The sequence below is a fragment of the Hydractinia symbiolongicarpus genome, chromosome 1 (assembly GCF_029227915.1).
Source record: "Hydractinia symbiolongicarpus strain clone_291-10 chromosome 1, HSymV2.1, whole genome shotgun sequence".
Taxonomy (NCBI): Eukaryota; Metazoa; Cnidaria; class Hydrozoa; order Anthoathecata; family Hydractiniidae; genus Hydractinia; species Hydractinia symbiolongicarpus.
In genome coordinates, this window is record NC_079875.1 from 18055009 (window position 1) to 18076411 (window position 21403).

The following is a 21403-nucleotide window of genomic DNA, read 5'->3' on the forward strand; positions in this document are numbered from 1 at the left end:
AAAACAGACAAGACTTAACACATACTCATTACCTACAATACTTATGTCAACCTACAACACTTATTTTAAAAATTATCGGACTGGAGGAAAACAGTCAGGCATTTGTTTATACATTGACTTATGTTCACTGTCTCACCCCATGAAAACCATGCTGCGTAATTGCAGATACAACTACAAAAACAGAAATGGCAAAACTTATCTAAGCTCTTGTTTTCTCTTAAAAAGATTTAGAAAAAACGATAAAAAACAATTAAAGTGACATTAAGAATAGAATAACTAGGGGAAGTTGTACAGAATGATATGCAGCAAGAACTAACCTTCTGGCACCACTGCTGTTGTGACTAGAATAAAATGGATGAAGACATTAAAACGATGAGTTAAGACAAAAGCAAACAAAACTATGCTTTGTTATAGTAGGCCGTTATTGTGTGACAACAGACAAGACGTAACCTACAATACCTACAATACTTATGTTTGCAGATTATCTGTTTAGAGTTTTTTATTTTGAAGAAAAATCGTTAAAGTGACTCTTAAAATAACTGAAGAAAATGGGTAAAAAAAAAACATTTTTTCCCCTGACAGTAACCATAACATGCAGCTACCGCAAATACAAGTGTAAGAGCTCACCTACACTCTGCCTTTTGCCTAAAAAGATAAGAAGGAAAAACCTTGATATTTTCATAGATTTTTTAAAGGGGTAAATATTAGATTCAGTCTCACTGATACTTCAAATTCTTAAATGTTCAAAGAACTTGAAATAACTAGAGGAAGTTCTGTTTTCACGTTATACTTAGGATGTATTTTCTGTTTCACACTACAATTAACATGCTGCTAACTTAAATACAAGTGTAAAGGCTCACCTACGCTCTTCCTTTTCCCTAAAAATAATTAAATAGGAATGTAAAAAATTATCTAAGCTCTTTGTTGTCTCTTAAAAAGACTATAAGGAAAAACAGTAAATATTTCCAATGACTTTTTGAATAAGCTAACTACATCCCTTACTTAAAGCAAGGGTAAAATTGGATTTAGTCTTACTTATACTTCGTATTTCGAAGATGTTGGTATAAATATATGTTTATCCTTATACGCAAAAACATTTTAGATATTAAAGAGCAACATGCGAAGTTATGTTCACAGTGAAGTTGACTCTTGTATGCCGCAAACACTAAAAGCCAAATTATAGTCATGTTGTCATCATTTACATACAATTTTTGAAGATTAGAATAAAGATTTTCCATTAAAAGAAACTTTTATTCAAATCAACTATCTTCCTAACAAAATAATAATAGGAAAAGTGCAACACACTTGACTAAAGGCAGTTGTGCAGAATAAAAAGGCAAGAATTAACCTTTAATTTTGGGTACATCTGTTTTGGCAACTAAAATGGAATGGATAAAGACATCAATGAAACGTTAAGAATAAAATAACAAAATAATGCCTTCAGGAAAAGTGCAACACACTTGACTAAAGGCAGTTGTGCAAAATAATAAGGCAAGAACTAACCGTTAATTTTGGGAACTTCCGTTTCTGCGACTAAAATGGAATGGATAAAGACATCAATGAAATGTCAAGTTAAAACAATGCAACAAAACCATCCTTTGTTATAGTAGGTCATCATTGTGCGAAAACAGACAAGGCGCAACTAACACTCAACACCTACAACACTTATTTTAAAAATTATCAGACTGGAGGAAAACAGTCTTGCATTTGTTTACACATAACATTGACTTATGTTCACTGTCTCATCCCATGAAAACCTTGCTGCGTAATTGCAGATACAACTACAAAAACAGAAATGGCAAAACTTATCTAAGCTCCTGTTTTCTCTTAAAAAGATTTAGAAAAAACGATAAAAAACAATTAAAGTGACATTAAGAATAGAATAACTAGGGGAAGTTGTACAGAATGATATACATCAAGAACTAACCTTCTGGCACCACTGCTGTTGTAACTAGAATAAAATGGATGAAGACATTAAAACGATGGGTTAGGACAAAAGCAAACAAAACTATGCTTTGTTATAGTAGGCCATTATTGTGTTACAACAGACAAGACTTAACCTACAATACCTATAATACTTATTTTAAAAATTATCGGACTTGAGGAAAACAGTCTTGCATTTGTTTATACATAACATTGACTTATGTTCACTGTCTCATCCCACAAAAAGCATGCTGCGTAATTGCAGATACAACTACAAAAACAGAAATGGCAAAACTTATCTAAGCTCTTGTTTTCTCTTAAAAAGATTTAGAAAAAACGATAAAAAACAATTAAAGTGATATTAAGAATAGAATAACTAGGGGAAGTTGTACAGAATGATATAGAGCAAGAACTAACCTTCTGGCACCACTGCTGTTGTGACTAGAATAAAATGGATGAAGACATTAAAACGATGGGTTAGGACAAAAGCAAACAAAACTATGCTTTGTTATAGTAGGCCATTATTGTGTGACAATAGACAAGACTTAACCTACAATACTTATGTTTTCAGATTATCTGTCTAGAGTTTTTTTATTTTGAAGAAAAATCGTTAAAGTGACTCTTAAAATAACAGAAGAAAATGGTTTTTTTCCCCTGACAGTAACTATAACATGCTGCTACCGCAAATACAAGTGTAAGAGCTCACCTACACTCTGCCTTTTGCCTAAAAAGATAAGAAGGAAAAAACTTGATATTTTCATAGATTTTTTAAAGGGGTAAATAATAGATTCAGTCTCATCGATACTTCAAATTCTTAAATGTTCAAAGAACTTGAAATAACTAGAGGAAGTTCTGTTTTCACGTTATACTTAGGATGTATTTTCTGTTTCACACTACAATTAACATGCTGCTAACTTAAATACAAGTTTAAAGGCTCACCTACGCTCTTCCTTTTCCCTAAAAATAATTAAATAGGAATGTAAAAAATTATCTAAGCTCTTTGTTGTCTCTTAAAAAGACTATAAGGAAAAACGGTAAATATTTCCAATGACTTTTTAAATAAGCTAAATACATCCCTTACTTAAAGCAAGGGTAAAATTGGATTTTGCCTTACTTATACTTCTTATTTCAAAGATGTTGGTATAAATATATGTTTATCCTTATACGCAACAACATTATAGATAATAAAGAGCAACATGCGAAGTTATGTTCACAGTGAAGTTGACTTTTGTATGCCGCGAACACTAAAAGCCAAATTATAGTCATGTTGTCATCAATTACATACGATTTTTGAAGATTAAAATAAAGATTTTCCATTAAAAGAAACTTTTATTCAAATCAACTATCTTCCTAACAAAATAATGCCTCCAGGAAAAGTGCAACACACTTGACTAAAGGCAGTTGTGCAGAATAATAAGGCAAGAATTAACCTTTAATTTTGGGTACTTCTGTTTTGGCAACTAAAATGGAATGGATAAAGACATCAATGAAACGTTAAGAATAGAATAACAAAATAATGCCTTCAGGAAAAGTGCAACACACTTGACTAAAGGCAGATGTGCAAAATAATAAAGCAAGAACTAACCCTTAATTTTGGGAACTTCTGTTTCCGCGACTAAAATGGAATGGATAAAGACATCAATGAAATGTCAAGTTAAAACAATGCAACAAAACCATCCTTTGTTATAGTAGGTCATGATTGTGTGACAACAGACAAGACTTGATCTACAATACCTACAATACTTATGTTTGCAGATTATCTGTCTAGAGTTTTTTATTTTGAAGAAAAATTGTTAAAGTGACTCTTAAAATAACTGAAGAAAATGGGTGAAAAAAAACATTTTTCCCCTGACAGTAACTATAACATGCTGCTACCGCAAATACAAGTGTAAGAGCTCACCTACGCTCTGCCTTTTGCTTAAAATGATAAGAAGGAAAAACCTTAGATATTTTCATATATTTTTTAAAGGGTTAAATATTAGATTCAGTCTCACTGATACTTCAAATTCTTAAATGTTCAAAGAACTTGAAATAACTAGAGGAAGTTCTGTTTTCACGTTATACTTAGGATGTATTTTCTGTTTCACACTACAATTAACATGCTGCTAACTTAAATACAAGTGTAAAGGCTCACCTACGCTCTTCCTTTTCCCTAAAAATAATTAAATAGGAATGTAAAAAATTATCTAAGCTCTTTGTTGTCTCTTAAAAAGACTATAAGGAAAAACAGTAAATATTTCCAATGACTTTTTGAATAAGCTAACTACATTCCTTACTTAAAGCAAGGGTAAAATTGGATTTAGTCTTACTTATACTTCGTATTTCGAAGATGTTGGTATAAATATATGTTTATCCTTATACGCAAAAACATTTTAGATATTAAAGAGCAACATGCGAAGTTATGTTCACAGTGAAGTTGACTCTTGTATGCCGCGAACACTAAAAGCCAAATTATAGTCATGTTGTCATCATTTACATACAATTTTTGAAGATTAGAATAAAGATTTTCCATTAAAAGAAACTTTTATTCAAATCAACTATCTTCCTAACAAAATAATAATAGGAAAAGTGCAACACACTTGACTAAAGGCAGTTGTGCAGAATAAAAAGGCAAGAATTAACCTTTAATTTTGGGTACATCTGTTTTGGCAACTAAAATGGAATGGATAAAGACATCAATGAAACGTTAAGAATAAAATAACAAAATAATGCCTTCAGGAAAAGTGCAACACACTTGACTAAAGGCAGTTGTGCAAAATAATAAGGCAAGAACTAACCGTTAATTTTGGGAACTTCCGTTTCTGCGACTAAAATGGAATGGATAAAGACATCAATGAAATGTCAAGTTAAAACAATGCAACAAAACCATCCTTTGTTATAGTAGGTCATCATTGTGCGAAAACAGACAAGGCGCAACTAACACTCAACACCTACAACACTTATTTTAAAAATTATCAGACTGGAGGAAAACAGTCAGGCATTTGTTTATACATTGACTTATGTTCACTGTCTCACCCCATGAAAACCATGCTGCGTAATTGCAGATACAACTACAAAAACAGAAATGGCAAAACTTATCTAAGCTCTTGTTTTCTCTTAAAAAGATTTAGAAAAAACGATAAAAAACAATTAAAGTGACATTAAGAATAGAATAACTAGGGGAAGTTGTACAGAATGATATGCAGCAAGAACTAACCTTCTGGCACCACTGCTGTTGTGACTAGAATAAAATGGATGAAGACATTAAAACGATGAGTTAAGACAAAAGCAAACAAAACTATGCTTTGTTATAGTAGGCCATTATTGTGTGACAACAGACAAGACGTAACCTACAATACCTACAATACTTATGTTTGCAGATTATCTGTTTAGAGTTTTTTATTTTGAAGAAAAATCGTTAAAGTGACTCTTAAAATAACTGCAGAAAATGGGTAAAAAAAACATTTTTTCCCCTGACAGTAACCATAACATGCAGCTACCGCAAATACAAGTGTAAGAGCTCACCTACACTCTGCCTTTTGCCTAAAAAGATAAGAAGGAAAAACCTTGATATTTTCATAGATTTTTTAAAGGGGTAAATATTAGATTCAGTCTCACTGATACTTCAAATTCTTAAATGTTCAAAGAGCTTGAAATAACTAGAGGAAGTTCTGTTTTCACGTTATACTTAGGATGTATTTTCTGTTTCACACTACAATTAACATGCTGCTAACTTAAATACAAGTGTAAAGGCTCACCTACGCTCTTCCTTTTCCCTAAAAATAATAAAATAGGAATGTAAAAAATTATCTAAGCTCTTTGTTGTCTCTTAAAAAGACTATAAGGAAAAACAGTAAATATTTCCAATGACTTTTTGAATAAGCTAACTACATCCCTTACTTAAAGCAAGGGTAAAATTGGATTTAGTCTTACTTATACTTCGTATTGCGAAGATGCTGGTATAAATATGTGTTTATCCTTATACGCAACAACATTTTTTAATTTTGGGAACTTCCGTTTTTGCGACAAAAATGGAATGGATAAAGACATCAAGAAATGTCAAGTTAAAACAATGCAACAAAAACCATGCTTCGTTATAGTAGGTCATTATTGTGTGAAAACAGACAAGACGCAACTAACACTCAACACCTACATCACTTATTTTAAAAATTATCGGACTAAAGGAAAACAGTCTTGCATTTGTTTATACATAACATTGACTTATGTTCACTGTTCTCATCCCATGAAAACCATGCTGCGTAAATGCAGATAGAAAAAACGATAAAAAACAATTAAAGTTACATTAAGAACAGAATTACTAGGGGAAGTTGTACAGAATGATATACAGCACGAACTAACCTTCTGGCACCACTGCTGTTGTGACTAAAATAAAATGGATAAAGACATTAAAACGTGTATAAACCGACAAGACGCAGCACATGTGCCATACCTACAATACTTATTTTTCAGATTATTAGTTTCATGTTTTGTATTTGGGAAAATAGTCTTGCATTTGTTTATGCATAACATTGACTTTTGTTTACTATCTCACACCATAAGAAACCATGCGGCAAATGCAGAAACTATTGCAAAAACAAGAATATCAAATTTATCTAACTTCTTCGCTTTCTTTAAAAAAGAGTAGAAGGAGAAACTTTAGAAAAATCAATGAAGTGGCTCTTAGAACAACTAGAGGACATTGTACAGAATGACACAGCAAGAACTGCCTATGTGTTTTTAATATTTGTTTCTTAGACAATAAAATAGTATGGATAAACACATGAATAAAATGATGAGTTGAAACAATAATAAAAGAAACCTTGCTTTGTTTTAGTAGGTCATTATTGTAAGAAACATACAACACAGAACGCATATGTAATACCTACAATACCTATGCTTACAAATTTTCAGTTTTGCATTCCTGTATTTTGGAGGATAAGCTTTGATTTGTTTTTACATTGCATTAAATGTGTTTTCTAATTCATACTACAGAAAACATGCTGTAACTGCAGACACAAATGCAAGATTGTCAAAACTCACCTAAGTTTTGCTTTTATTCCAAAAACGATAAAGAAAAAGGTTTTTTTAAATATGCTAACTACACCTCTCATTAAAAGCAAGGATAAAATTGGATTCAATCTTACTGATAATTAGTATTTTGAAGATATTGGTCTGGACAAACATTATGCACAACAACATTTGAGATGAACGGGGGCAATTTACTAGAAGTTATTTTCATAGTGCAGTTAACTCTTGTATGTAGTGTAGCACATAAAAGATGTAAGAAGAATTTATAGCTATTTTGTCATAGATTACCTACAATTTGTTATAGTTACAAAAAAGTTTTTTTTGTAAAATCGCTATCTTCTTAAAAAAATACTGCCCACAGGAAAAGTGTTGATATTTTAATGTGATAAAAATAAATAAATGATAATAACCTTTTAGAGTCCAGACTGAAGCAATGCAGTAGTTTTGTTACACATAGTAAAACAGAACAACAATTTATATTAAGCACTTACAAAATGACGTATATTGAAACCGTTCGGGTGGTTTTCTTTTCCTAGTTGCTAAAAAAATTTATTAAAAAAAGTATTTTACAGGAAATTATTAAAATTTTCATGGACAGTATATGGTACCAAATAAAAAAATATATTTACATTTTCTTAATACCACAGAGTCACACGATTGTTCGGAATCTGAAACTAGATGTTAAAAAAATTATTAAATAAATGTGTTAAACTAATTTGCCTTAACACCATCTATAACACCTCTCCCAAGAAAAATAATGATATGGACAATCACAGAGGAAATTTTTATTTGTACAGTAAAAACTATTGAAAAAAACTTTATTGACCTAAGCTATGATTTTCAACAATGCTTTTGTTTTTGTTAAAGCATCATAATATTTGTTTTACTCATTAAGAATTATGTCAATGCATGTTTTCCTTTTTTTATGCATGTTCCTTGCTACAAAATACACGCAAAAATAGAACACAAGAACTTGGTTGACCTAAATGAAATTTTTAGCAGTGCTTCCATTTTCGTTGGTGCATAACATTTTTTCTTCTCAAAATTAAGTCAATGACTTATGTTGTTTTTTCCAACGCCTTCTTTATGCATTTTTCTTGCGGAAAGATTAAAGTTTCTATATATACGGAGGTGTGGCACCCGAGGATTAAATATGCTGATATCAGCATCAAAAATCTTAAAATCATAAGACAAAACCACATTTTTTCATTATATTGGAATTTGTGAACGAGACGCAACTAAATTTTGCGGTGGAAAGCTAAGGAATCACTGCCTGGAACTGAAGACATGCAAAGAAATGCTATGAGTAGTACAAGAGAAAGAAGAGGAAGCTCTAAATAATTTTTTTTTCATTTGATTTACAAAAATTTGAGGTACCACACAATGAGAAGTAAAGAACAGAAACGCCTTTCTTATATTTATTTTAAGCTACGTATACGTATTTTAAGCTACATAGGACTATGCCAGCACTCCAGGGGCATTAAATAAGTAAGTGATAAAATACAATTAATAGTCACCAATATATATTATTTTTTATGTAGCTAGTTACATAAAAGATTTTTCAAGGTATTCTGTCATTTCAAGTAAGATAGATACCTAGATATTTAGACCTCCCATTTGGACCTCCTATAGCAGTGAAGACTTGAGTATATAGGTAGTTAGTTAGGTATACAAAGTATTGCATGTTGTCAGGACAAACACAAACCTATATTTCATAAATAAATTTCTGCAAATGTCCAGGTTTCTTTTATCAAACAGAAACCTATTTTTCAAATTGCTGTAGATTTTTAGGTTTCTTTTATGAAATAACATAATTTAGCAAAGTATTCACTTGGAGCGGGAAGACCCAAAGTCTCTATCCAGGTTAAAACTTAGTGCAGGGTAAACTGTGTCACACGGAGGACACTTATATAATGTGTTGCAAATCCAGTGGAGCACTTATAGCATTAAAGGTATAATATATTATTCATAAACCAACTATATTTCCTTCTGCAAAGCAAATACAGTTGTTTAGCATTTTTCATTTTGCATAAGTTCCTGTGGATATTCCAAAATTATTTGTGGGTGTTGCAGATCCAGGTGAACATAAAATACCGTTCACTTTGTTTTTATATGGCAAAAAAATTAGATTATGCTTCAAAATCACATTCCCACTTTTTCTGAGATGGATAAGGTATTTGGTCTTAAACTGGGCCAAATTTTATCTGTTTGAATTATTTTAATCCTGAGAATCCTTTGAATGTTTTCTGTACACGTGGCTTGTCAAAATTGATATGCTTTAAAGAACAGTTTATCTGAGTCTATTTGAGTTTATTTGAGTCTCCGAAAAGTTTATCTTAAAAATTTTTAATTTTGGTTAATGTGAAAGTAATCCACATGAAAAAGTTTCTCATGTTTTTTATGAAAAAATCTTCCATATTACCCATATAGGGTAACTTGATGAACAATGAATTTTCAACTTAAGCTTTGACTTTTGACCCAGCTAAAAAGGTTGGTTTTGTCTTTTCATACTTAGAGGTTGTTGACACGTGAAATCTAATCCGGGATGAGTTCATGCCTGTCTCTAATGAAAATCCTCACAGCATTTACATGCTTAAGGCCGGAAAAAAATATGAAGTAAGAGGTTGGTTGTAACTTTTTTTGTTAATTTATATATCTTCAAAGTTTTTTATATATTCATCTTTATATTATTCGATCATCGATCATGGTTCTTATGTTTTTATACGAGAAAGTGTTTTAAAGTTGCACACCATTTTAATGTTATGCCTGCTGTATAAAATGATGTTGTCTGTTTACTTCGACAATTATTTATTTTATTATCTATTTTTATATCTATATCTAGCCAATGTTTTGTTTCTAGCAAAAACAGCTTCTCTCAGAAGAATTGCATTGTTTCTATGTTGCTCTGCTAGTTGTATTAATAATACTACTAGCCGAAGTCCAGTGGAAGAATCCACTGAACACAGTAATTTGAATTTTTTTAAAAGTCACAATTTGCATTATTCTATATCTATAACCGCTGAAACAAAACGTCCAAATAATAAGCATGTGCGGCAATAAAAAAATAAAAATAAAAGAGAAAAAAAGCACAGGGATTGAGGTTGCTTACAATCTCCATTATTATACTTATACCCGCTGAAACAAAACGGTAAAATATAAGCAGGTTCAACAATAAAATAAAAATAATTTAAAATAAAAATGCAGAAGGTCTAACACAATCGAAGATGTCTCACAACGGTTATGTAAAAAGCTAAATCTGCAAAAACTATATACTTGCTCTGCCATGCCAGAAGTGCACCAGGGGAAATAGTATACCAGACATTAGAAAAAATCGTTAAGTCACACAAAAAAGGTTATTGCAAAATTTTCACAACGTACAGTTTCTAATGCATCATACCAAATTAGCTATTTAGTCTATCGCATACAGCAACCCTCCCATTGTGCAAACATGCCGTGCATGATAACAATGCAGTGTTTTCGAATTTAAGAATCAAATATATTTCAAACAGTAATGTAACAGAGGTAAAAATTGATATAACTTTGTTTACATTAGGGTTTGTTATAACGACATCAACCACTTCGAACCGTTAAAAACAGTAACAACGGAAAAATTACTTTATACATTTTATATATATTCTTCTCTACAATATACACGCTGTATTTTAAAATGGTCCTGCAAGATTTGCAATTATGTAAATAGCAAACATTAAAGTTACTAAGTGTTTTTTTTCTCATTTCAGCCTTCATGTTCTTAACTTTTCCTGGTGTACTTGCCCATTGCTTTGGAGAGAAAAAAGGTTCATCATCATCATCATCATTCTCGGCTTAACGTCCGTTTTCCATGCTAGCATGGGTTGGACGGGGTATATTAATGACCCTCTTCCAATCTGATCTAGACTGTGTTAGATCTAAACTCAACTTCCTCTCTATCAAGTCTGTCCTTATAACCTCCTGCCAAGTCTTTCTCGGTCTGCCTCTGGGCTTTGCCCCAGGAACTATCAAGTCTCTACACTTTCTTACCCAATTATCCTCCTCCATTCTTTCCAAGTGCCCCAGCCAATTCAATCTTCTTATCTGGATAACATCTTTAATTCTACAGAGACTTAGCCTGCTTCTTAGCTCATCTGAACTCTTTCTGTCTCTCAGACTGGCATTACACATCCACCTAACCATTCTCATATCATTCCTTTCTAAACGGTCAAGATCTTCCTGCTTCACTGCCCATGTCTCACTACCGTACAACATAACACTTCTTACACAGGCCTCATACAACCTACCTTTTACCTCAATTGACAGGACTCTGCTAGTCAATAAAGGAAGTAACTCTCTAAACTTTTTCCAAGCAGAACCTATCCTGCAAGTAACACTTCTTTCAACACCCCCTTCACTGCCCAACATATCACCTAAGTAACAGAAGTTCTTAACTATCTCTAACGAGCCACTGTTGTACATCATTAAAGCTGGAAATACTTCATTCTCTATAATCTCACCTTTGCAACGCTTGCATACAAACTGTATGCCAGCTCTTAACCTTCCACTAATACTACTGCACTTCTTATGTACCCAATGCTTGCAAGTCTGACAAAAAATTGAGTTACTACCAACCCCTTTCCTGCAAACTCCACAAGGCCACTTTCCAACTACAAGGTCACACTTGGCTGCAATGCTACTTATCATGACTTTAGACTTTGCTGTGTTTACCTTCAGCCCTTTTTCTTCTAGTCCTTTCTTCCACTTCTCAAACTTTTCAACTAATTCTTCCATCGACTCTGCTATGAGAACCAAATCATCTGCATACAATAACTCCCATGGGCAACCTGTTCTGAACTCCATCGACAGCGCTTCTAAGACTAGAATAAACAACAAAGGACTAAGTACAGAACCCTGATGTACACCAACATTTACACTAAATTCATCACTAAGTGAATCGTTAATCCTGACACGACTTCTAGCATTGCTGTACATAGACTGAACCATCGTAACTAGCCACTCATCCACACCTAATTTTCCCATAGCCCACCAAATAACTTTACGTGGCACTCTATCAAAAGCTTTCTCTAAATCTACAAAGGCAAAATAGAGATTCTTTTTCTTTCCTAAATACTTTTCCTGAAGCTGTCTGAGTAAAAATATTGCATCTGTAGTGCCACGCCCTGGAACAAAACCAAATTGCATCTTATCTATATCAATTCTTTCTCTAAGTAACTTATCAATCACTCTTTCAATAACTTTCATTACTTGATCAACCAACTTCAAACCTCTATAGTTACCCCTTTCTAATGCATCACCCTTGCCCTTGAAACAATTCACTATTACACTCGACTGCCACTCACTCGGAATAGCACCATCCTTTATAATCTGGTTAGCAAGACTTGTAATAAGCTTAACTCCAATATATCCAGATGCTTTTACCATCTCTGCAACAATACCTGATACTCCTGCAGCCTTGCCAATCTTCATTTTCCTAACAGTTTGTGAGATATATACGCAATAAAAAAGTAAACTTCTAATTAAATTTGTGCATCATAGAAATTTTTATATCTTGCTATAGCTATTGGCAATTTTTTTATATTTAGAACAAACAGTCTAGATTAGACAATTTCTTAGAATATTCTAAACTTCTGACCCATTGCTTAAAGTATATATAGTCTTACAAAAAATGTTCTTAACTTTTTTGACAAATGCTATCCTCATTATTCTCAATATTTTCTTAACATGACTATGGCCGGAAAATATACAATGCCTTAATAAAATAAGGCTTGCTATAAGTTGCTAAAGCTTTTGGCAAATTCTTTTATATTTATTTAAAACAATCGAGGTTGGAAATATTTTAAGATATCTTTAACTGACCCTGACTATATTCTTACAAAAAAATATGTTCAGGCTGAAGACAATACATATTTTAACTTCACATTTAAGGGAAAGTTTAGCTGGAAGCGTGTAAACAACTTGAAAACGTTATTCACCTAAATTCATTTCCCTACCAGATAATCTAAACAACACACCTGGTTTCTTTTGCTTTCTCAGTAGTAGCTAACGTTCTCTGGATAAAAGTCTAATCAGTTTTTTACTTCGATTACTAAACTTTGCTTTATCCCAAAGAAAACAAATTGAAAATGTATAGCTAGCAACAATTGTTTGATACATTTCTAATCAGTTCTCTTTTTGATGTTATATCATCGTACGCTTTTCTTCTTTATAACAAATATTTCTGGCAACAACATAAACATTTTTTTTATTCTCGCTCAACAACAACAGTCGCTCTACAACTACAAGTTTTGTTCTTTACATCTTAGATTTGAATTATCATTCGAATTTGACAGTTTTTTTTAAAAAAGAAAGCAACCTCGGTCCCAGAACACAAAAATGATAGGAGAAACAAATAAGCTTTAATCTAACCTCATGATGAGTAAACATTGTTTGAAATAACCTTTTTCAGGATTACTTTAAAAAGAGACAACTTTCTTCGCTTCGGTTTTCATTTTTCAGTTGATTAACTTTGTTTCCGTGAGATACAACGCGCACATGGTAAACCGGGGGTAAAATTAAATTATTCTATCTATAACGCACAGCGAGGCTTTTACAACAATAAAACAAATAAAAACATTTGAAAATAAAATAAAAATTAGCTTTAATAAAACAAGGAAAAAGAGTTTTATTTTTTAAAGAAATAAGAAAAGAAAATTAAATATTTACATAGTAACCCCCTGACTTGCGTTTTTTTTAACATGGTAAATTTTAGCGTAACGCCACATCGTAAGAAAGTGACCCGTGATTTGTGTGACATGGCCTCACCGTGCGCACACACACAAGGCGTATTAATATATAGATATGTAACTGAACAGAAGAGATACTGTACTTAAACTTGTCGATAAAACTGTGATCAACAATATTACACTTCTTCTCTCAGGCGCACTCATTCTACGTTTCTTGTTTGACTTTTCTACTCACAAATTAAAAAGTATCACTTCGAATTATCGTACGCAAATAATGTTGCATCCTGGGATGAGATTATGGGGGTGAAAATATGCTGATTTCATTCCACCTTGGAATGAGGTTACTCATGCCAGGGTGAAAATATGCTGATTTCATCAGCATATGTGTAAACACTTCTCGTTTCATCACCAGACGAGTTTCCTCCCAGGATGAGATTTCATCCTGCCTACGTGTAAACGTGGTCTTAGTCTGGCTAGTTATAGCGAAAAAGTTTAATATTCAAACTTGACCTATTTTACCAAGTATTAAGTAATAAATGCTTTTTTTTAATCCTAAATTCACTATAGGGTAGGTTAGCTACCCATAAGAACAACGTCAAGGCTGTTCTCTTTAGTAAACAAACCCATGGCCTTTTTGTAATAAGTACCAAATTTTATGTGTGCACTCCTTGCGCAAGTGTAACCAAAGTGCTCCGTACGTAAATCCTAAAAATTGTGGCAATGGGTCACTCTTTACGAATGACACCACGTAAGAAAGATACTGTGCTTTGCTATTTCCGTAACCTATACCAAGATTTTGTTGTGATATATATCAGAATTGTTTTTAATAAAAAAATTAAAACAGGACACTGGTAAATTTTGCTCCAAAACTCATGCAACAAAATTTTTCTTGCCTTTGCCTAAAAAATTAGATTGTGGTTGTGGCTTGGATATATACTCCTTACTAAGCATCACTGGCCCTGCTTCTACAGCCTATGCCTGACAGCCACAATAAGAAAAATATTTTTCAGAAGTTTTTAGAGAGTTTCTAGTAGTGTCCTTACACAACCATACCAGTTAAAGAAACTTGAGTGACTTCAACTCAAAGTTCAAAAAAATTCAATAAATACATTTTAAAATTAGATAGGCTGTTAAAACGTTTTTACATTTTGCCTTCACCTACAGCCACCATCATGCAGCCAGAACAGGGTTTCCACTTTTTTTATATTTTTGGTTATGTGGAGAAAAAAAAATTAGTTTTTTAGAGATTTAAAATTATTTAAAGTGTAACTTAAAGTCCCAAGAATTAATAATGTCAAAGGAATTACAAAAGGTTAAAAAAATTACATTGACAGGGAATTCAATACGAAAACCTAATGTGTGCTGCCAATCACATGCATAATAAACACATATTTAAAATTTTAAATGTGCAATATTTGATTATAATGTAAGAGATTTGTTATTTTTCCCTCTAAAATTGAAATAAACTTTTGAAGACTATTTTTTACCTAAAAGAAAGGGCTTTGGAACATGTTGGAGTTTCACCACTATTGGTAAGAGGGTTACTATTTGCCATAATAGAGCAGACACTCGATATGCATAAGATTTTTCAATTTAAGGCTCAAAACATGCTTGAAATAATTTTGTCTTGGTACACAAAGAGTAGGAGAAAAAAATAAATTTCAAACTTGAATGATAAGCCATTAAATTCAAGGCAAACAAAGAAAAAATTAATTCTAAACCTTAATCATGGAAATTTTTACTCACCACACGAACTTTGGGCCTCATGTGTAATCTAAATGTAAATACCCTAAATGTTAAATGTTTTTCATATAATTTAATAAAAATTCGGTTCTGACCGTTGCAATTAATTAATTAATTTTCACATGCAATTCAGTGCTGATCAGGACAAATTCTCCAGGTAAGAGAAAAATTTATTAAAGTTTACACATACCATTTCTTTAGGATGTTGACTGCATTCATCCTAAAATGAAACAAGATGTATGATATACGTAAACAACCTCGCAAATAAAGTTTACAAAAGAGCTGTCTATCAGATTCTGATTTCTGTTACTATGTTAGATACAACATATTTTGCTATTCAGATAGGCAATAATATTTGTTACACACTATGCGGTTATTTTTTAAAATTGATTTGTGAGATCTTCTTGAACCACAAAATTCCTAGAAATTTCAATTTTCAATTGGTCAGTCTGGGGTAAACTGACTGACAGGAAGAAGAAAGACCACAAGCCCTACCTAAAGTTTGCGAAATTTAGGAAATTTAGTACACTCCACAAAAAAAGAATGGGTATATAAGAGAGTCACTCAGTGAGAAAAAGCAAAATAAAAAAAATAATATACGAGAAATCTTAATTGTTCGAAATATATTACCAGAACTGTCACAAACAACAAACTTCATTAAAAAGAATCCTGTGCACTTATGGCACGGAGACAAATAACAAAAACGGAGTTGAAAAACTTACATTCTTTCGCTATGTTAGTGTGTCTACATTCACTTTTGTAAACTTTTGTAGGAACAGTTTTACCTTACCAGTTAGGTAAAAAATGCTTTTGAAAGCTTATCTTATCTTTTTAAGAAATAAAATTTATGACAGCAAAGAAAAAAAAAATAGTTACCAAGATTATATCTGAACACACGACTACCCCGGTTTCGGTGCTCAGAGAGGCAAAAATGTCCATTCTTGTGGGACACATTTGCTTTTTAATACCAGCTCATAAACTTGTAACGTATTTTGACAAATAGTGTGAGCTTATATTGCATTGTTAAAAAGTGCTTAAAATAACTCTTTGGTAGATGAAATCATTGTGGAATTATGCGTTTTTATTATTTTTGAATTTGTATTTGTTTTGCATTTAACTTCAGCCTGATCTTAATTAAAATCAATTATAATTAAAATAGGGGTGAAATTTAGGACTACGCATTGGTAAATTTCATAAACAACTTTTTAAATGTATCACACAACAAAATAAATACTTAATCATGATCAATTACCTTCTTTGTTGATTGTACTTGTACTGTGAAATCAATTTCTAAAGTATGTATTGTACAAACAATTAATACAATGAAAGATGAATACCAAATTGAAAATTACATGCTAAACATCAAGCTGACATTTTTTTGAAATAGGAATACTTCAGCACTGTAAATCCTCTAATTTACAAGCACTGACAAATAAGCTATTTTACAACCATTACTTCAGTATAATGTACTTTTTACATCCCTAAGCTTCAACGAAAAACTGTGTTCAGTTTAAAATAACACATAGTGAAAAAAAACATTTTAGCATGCGCGTTCCTGCCAAAAAAAGGGGAAATATGCTGATAAAATACTGACCTAGATATCAAAAGGAAATGTACATCCCTTAACATGGTTAAAATAACTGATGACAGAAAGTGTAAAAATTGCTATTGCTCAAATATGGCAGAGCTTTTAAAAAAAATAAGACTTGTTAACCAACTTTTTAAACTCTGCATACTTAATTTCTTTTAAAAATTGAGAATGTATATGTGAAGACAACACTGTGCAGATAAAACACAATAAAATATATGACACACAAATTCTTAACTACTATTCCCTGATACTTGTTTTCTGTTATTCAACCCCATGTTATTTCTTTTTTTCTCCTCACAAAATAAAAATAAACATACAAAATGAAAGTAAAAATCATGCAGTAACCCTTTTTCGTGTTTACCCCCAGGGTGAGCTTGTTCGTTTTACACCTCTGGTTAAGTTCACTATGTAACTCAAATGTTTTCCCCCCGGGATGAACTCTAAACCTTGGGCAAATTTTCACATGTAGCCATAACTGAACACAAATTATTCTGTCAAAAAATACCAGAGAAAACAGTCCGAACTTGCCAGGAGCTAAATTAGGCTAATTTTCGTAAGACTATTAGAACTTAACAATCTTAAGAAGAATTAATTATATTTACTTGTCCATCAAAAATGCCTATTTACATCCGCAGCAGTTTTATCCCCACTAAAATAAAACCGTCTTATCGGTTCAAAAAAGTAAAAAGATTACAGCTTATCTTCATGAATCTCTTGAGCTGAACTTGACATAGCACAGAATATTTGATCAAATTTTTAAAAAGTTTAGAATTTCACTGTATAAAGATTCTGCTTCTGCCACATAAGCGTGGTACTTTCTTTGATATAAGATAATCATTTTTCCCAGATAATTGGTCACAATTTAGCCTTTCTAATTCAAGTTTTGGCACTTAACAATTGCGAAGGCGAAAGTTTTCATATTATTAGAATTTCATGATTTATCTAAATTGAATTTGTGAAAGTTCATCTCTTGTTTTCTTTCTTAATTTAACTGCTGTGAAGGGCAGCATGTGATCACAAAACAAAATATATTTTGTATTTTGTTTTATGATCACATGTAAATGTAAAGCAGGCAAAGACAATTGAAATTGAATAATTACAAATACATTCTGCATCCACCTTCCAAACCAATGCAATATTTAAAACTAAAAAGCCTTATGAGATGTGGTAGTTGAAATAAAACAGTTAAATCAAAAAGGAAGTGAATAAACTTAATGTTATTCCTATTTTCCGCTAAAATACTCCTATTATCCGCAAAATAACAAGAAGGAATAACGTCAAAAATAAGAATTAACTTCTCAGTACCAATCACATAAAAACATAGAGCTCTTCATAACCAAATTTTGTCTTAAAAAGACAGCCAAATCTTAACCTTGTGCTAAAGGCGCGCAAAATACTGACTGAGGATATAAGACGGACAAAAATTCCATGATACAGAAATGTGTATGATGGGTGAACACATAGATTTGCATTATGGGCTAACGCCTTAGTCACGAGCTGCATTATAAAGCTATGAAACAGTTATGAAGGCTAAATCTACCCTATTTGATATAGTACTTGTTCTTATTGTCTTCATACAGTCAATATTGTTACCACTTTCTTGCAACTGCTATTATCAAATAACATAAGCACAATTACCTGGGAAACCTTTACACACAAGTACAAAAATAGTTTTCTTTGACAAACATTCATGATTTTTAAAATTAAACCCTTCAAAATTTTCAGAAATGTTTTTCTGTCCCACTTAATACAATCTTGTGCAGCTAGGGTAATAAGTGGAGCAGTCACTTCACAAAGTTAAGAGCTCGTTCAGTCAAACCCCTTGCTGGCATAATTTGATTTTGCTTTATGTTGACTGGGGTGGAGTCTTCATTCTCAAAAAACAAGACTAAAAAAGAATATGAATAATCAAACCTTCTTCCTGCCTCTCTGAAGACAATACTAAAAAAAATAAAAAAAATAGTTAAACCCCCTTGCCGAGATAAACTGTGATTTGTGGTGCTGATGGCTAAATTTACCTAAGCTATTAAAAAAAGGACGCAACGATGCACAGGCAAGGTTTTTTTTGCAAAGGACCACTGCTTTGTCATTGCGAAAAAACCATTTACCATGTGCCAAGTTGAGTGGTTGATTACAGCCATTAAGTTGTAGTGCTTGTGACAAGAGACTTCATTTTATACAGTGATAGGTACGCGGGTAAATGTAACAGGAGAACAAATCTTACACACTAGATCTTTGTTACAGGCAAAACGCTATAACTGCAGAATCAAAAGTGAACTGCACTCTGCAACTTGTTTTTTCACTGCTGCAGTTTGATGATGAGTGTTAAATAATGTACCAAACGAAGAAAACGCTAATGACAACTCTGGTGTGATATATTCAAGAATCTCTAGCACAACCTACTGAGTGAACAGATTTAAAGTTGCTACCCCTTTCATTAGAAATACAGGCTTTTATTGTATTAAGAACCTTCCAAACCATCCACACACCTTCCAAAACAATGCCAGATTTAAAACTAAAAAGCCTTGTGATGTGGCAGTTGAAATAAAACAGTCAAATAAAAAAGGATAAATAAACTTACCTTTTCTCCTATTTGCCGCTAAAATACTCCTATTTTCCGCTAAAATAACAAGATGGAATAACGCCAAAAATAAGAATTAACTTATCAGCACCAATCACATAAAAACATAGAGCCCTTCATAACCAAATTTTGCCTTAAGATTACAGTCAAATATTAACCTTGTGCTTAAGACACGCAAAATACTGACTAAGGATATAAGACGAACAAAAATTCCATAATACAGAAATGTGTATGAAGGGTGAACACATAGATTTGCATTATGGGCTAAAGTCTTAGTCACGAGCTGTATTATAAAGCTATGAAACAGTTATGAAGGCTAAATCTGCCCTATGTGATATAATACTTGTTCTTATTGTCTTCATACAGTCAATTTTGTTACCACTTTCTTGCAACTGCTGTTATCAAAAAACAAAAGCGAAATACCTAGGAAACCTTTACACACAAGTAAAAAATAGTTTTGTTTGACAAACATTCATGATTTTCCTAATTATACCCTTCAAAATTTTCAGAAATTTTTTTCTGTCCCACTTAATACAATCTTGTGCGGCTAGGGTAATAAGTGGAGTAATCACTTCACAAAGATAAGAGCTTGTTCAGTCAAACCCCTTGCTGGCATAATTTGATCTCGCTTTATGTTGACTGGGGTGGAGTCTTCATTTTCAAAAAACAAGACTAAAAAAGAATAAGAATAATCAAACCTCCTTCCTGCCTCTCTGAAGACAAAACTAAAAAAATAAAAAAAATAGTTAAACCCCCTTGCCGGGATAAACTGTGATTTGTGTTGCTGATGGCTAAAATTACCTAAGCTATTAAAAAAAGGACGCAAGGTTGCACAGGCAAGGATTTTTTTGCAAAGGACCACTGCTTTGTCATTGCGAAAAAACCATTTACCATGTGCCAAGTTGAATGGTTGATTACAGCCCTTAAGATGTGGTGCTTGTGACAAAAGACTTCATTTTATACAGTGATAGGTACGCGGGTAAGATGTAACAGGAGAACAAATCTTACACACTAGACCTTTGTTACAGGCAAAACGCTATAACTGCAGAATAAAAGTGAACTGCACTCTGCAACTTGTTTTTTCACTGCTGCAGTTCAATGATGAGTGTTAAATAATGTACCAAACGAAGAAAACGCTAATGACAACTCTGGTGTGATATATTCAAGAATCTCTAGCACAACCTACTGAGTGAACAGATTTAAAGTTGCTACCCCTTTCATTAGAAATACAGGCTTTTATTGCATTAAGAGCCTTCTAAACCTTCCACACACATTTCAAACAAATGCCAGATTTAGAATTAAAAAGCCTTATGGGATGTGGTAGTTGAAATAAAACAGTTGAATATAAAAGGAAGTCAATAAACTTACCTTTTCTCTTATTCACCGCTACAATACTCCTACTTTCCGCTAAAATAACAAGAAGGAATAACGTCAAAAATAAGAACTAACTTCTCAGCACCAATCACATAAAAACATAGAGCTCCCCATAAACAAATTTTGTCTTAAAATGACAGCCAAATCTCAACCTTGCGCTAAAGATGCGCAAAATGCTGACTGAGGATATAACACGAACAAAAATTCCATAATACAGAAATGTGTATGAAGGGTGAACACATAGATTTGCATTATGGGCTAACGCCTTAGTCACGAGCTGCATTATAAAGCTATGAAACAGTTATGAAGGCTAAATCTGCCCTATGTGATATAGTACTTGTTCTTATTGTCTTCATACAGTCAATTTTGTTACCACTTTCTTGCAACTGCTGTTATCAAAACACAAAAGCGAAATACCTAGGAAACCTTTACACACAAGTACAAAAATAGTTTTGTTTGACAAACATT

The 21403-nt window shown here is 32.4% G+C and overlaps 1 protein-coding gene across 1 annotated transcript in view; it reads right to left on the minus strand.

The window, feature by feature from the left end:
• Positions 1-21131, minus strand: part of LOC130644563 (uncharacterized) — a 42647-nt gene extending 21516 nt beyond the window's left edge. The window contains exons 1-22 of the mRNA XM_057450223.1: positions 20930-21131; positions 20260-20286; positions 19562-19600; positions 18895-18921; positions 16642-16679; positions 15580-15609; positions 15393-15420; positions 7560-7604; positions 7422-7469; positions 6262-6285; positions 5661-5678; positions 5428-5445; positions 5120-5143; positions 4701-4730; positions 4546-4575; positions 4058-4075; positions 3509-3538; positions 3354-3383; positions 2863-2880; positions 2630-2647; positions 2341-2364; positions 1928-1951 (exon numbers count right to left, since the gene is read on the minus strand). Of these exons, the coding sequence (XP_057306206.1) occupies positions 1928-1951; positions 2341-2364; positions 2630-2647; positions 2863-2880; positions 3354-3383; positions 3509-3538; positions 4058-4075; positions 4546-4575; positions 4701-4730; positions 5120-5143; positions 5428-5445; positions 5661-5678; positions 6262-6285; positions 7422-7469; positions 7560-7604; positions 15393-15420; positions 15580-15582 (430 nt within the window). The 5' untranslated portion in view covers positions 15583-15609; positions 16642-16679; positions 18895-18921; ... (1 more) ...; positions 20260-20286; positions 20930-21131. The remainder of the gene's footprint in view (positions 1-1927; positions 1952-2340; positions 2365-2629; positions 2648-2862; positions 2881-3353; positions 3384-3508; positions 3539-4057; positions 4076-4545; positions 4576-4700; positions 4731-5119; positions 5144-5427; positions 5446-5660; positions 5679-6261; positions 6286-7421; positions 7470-7559; positions 7605-15392; positions 15421-15579; positions 15610-16641; positions 16680-18894; positions 18922-19561; positions 19601-20259; positions 20287-20929) is intronic.
• Positions 21132-21403: the final 272 nt, after the last annotated feature.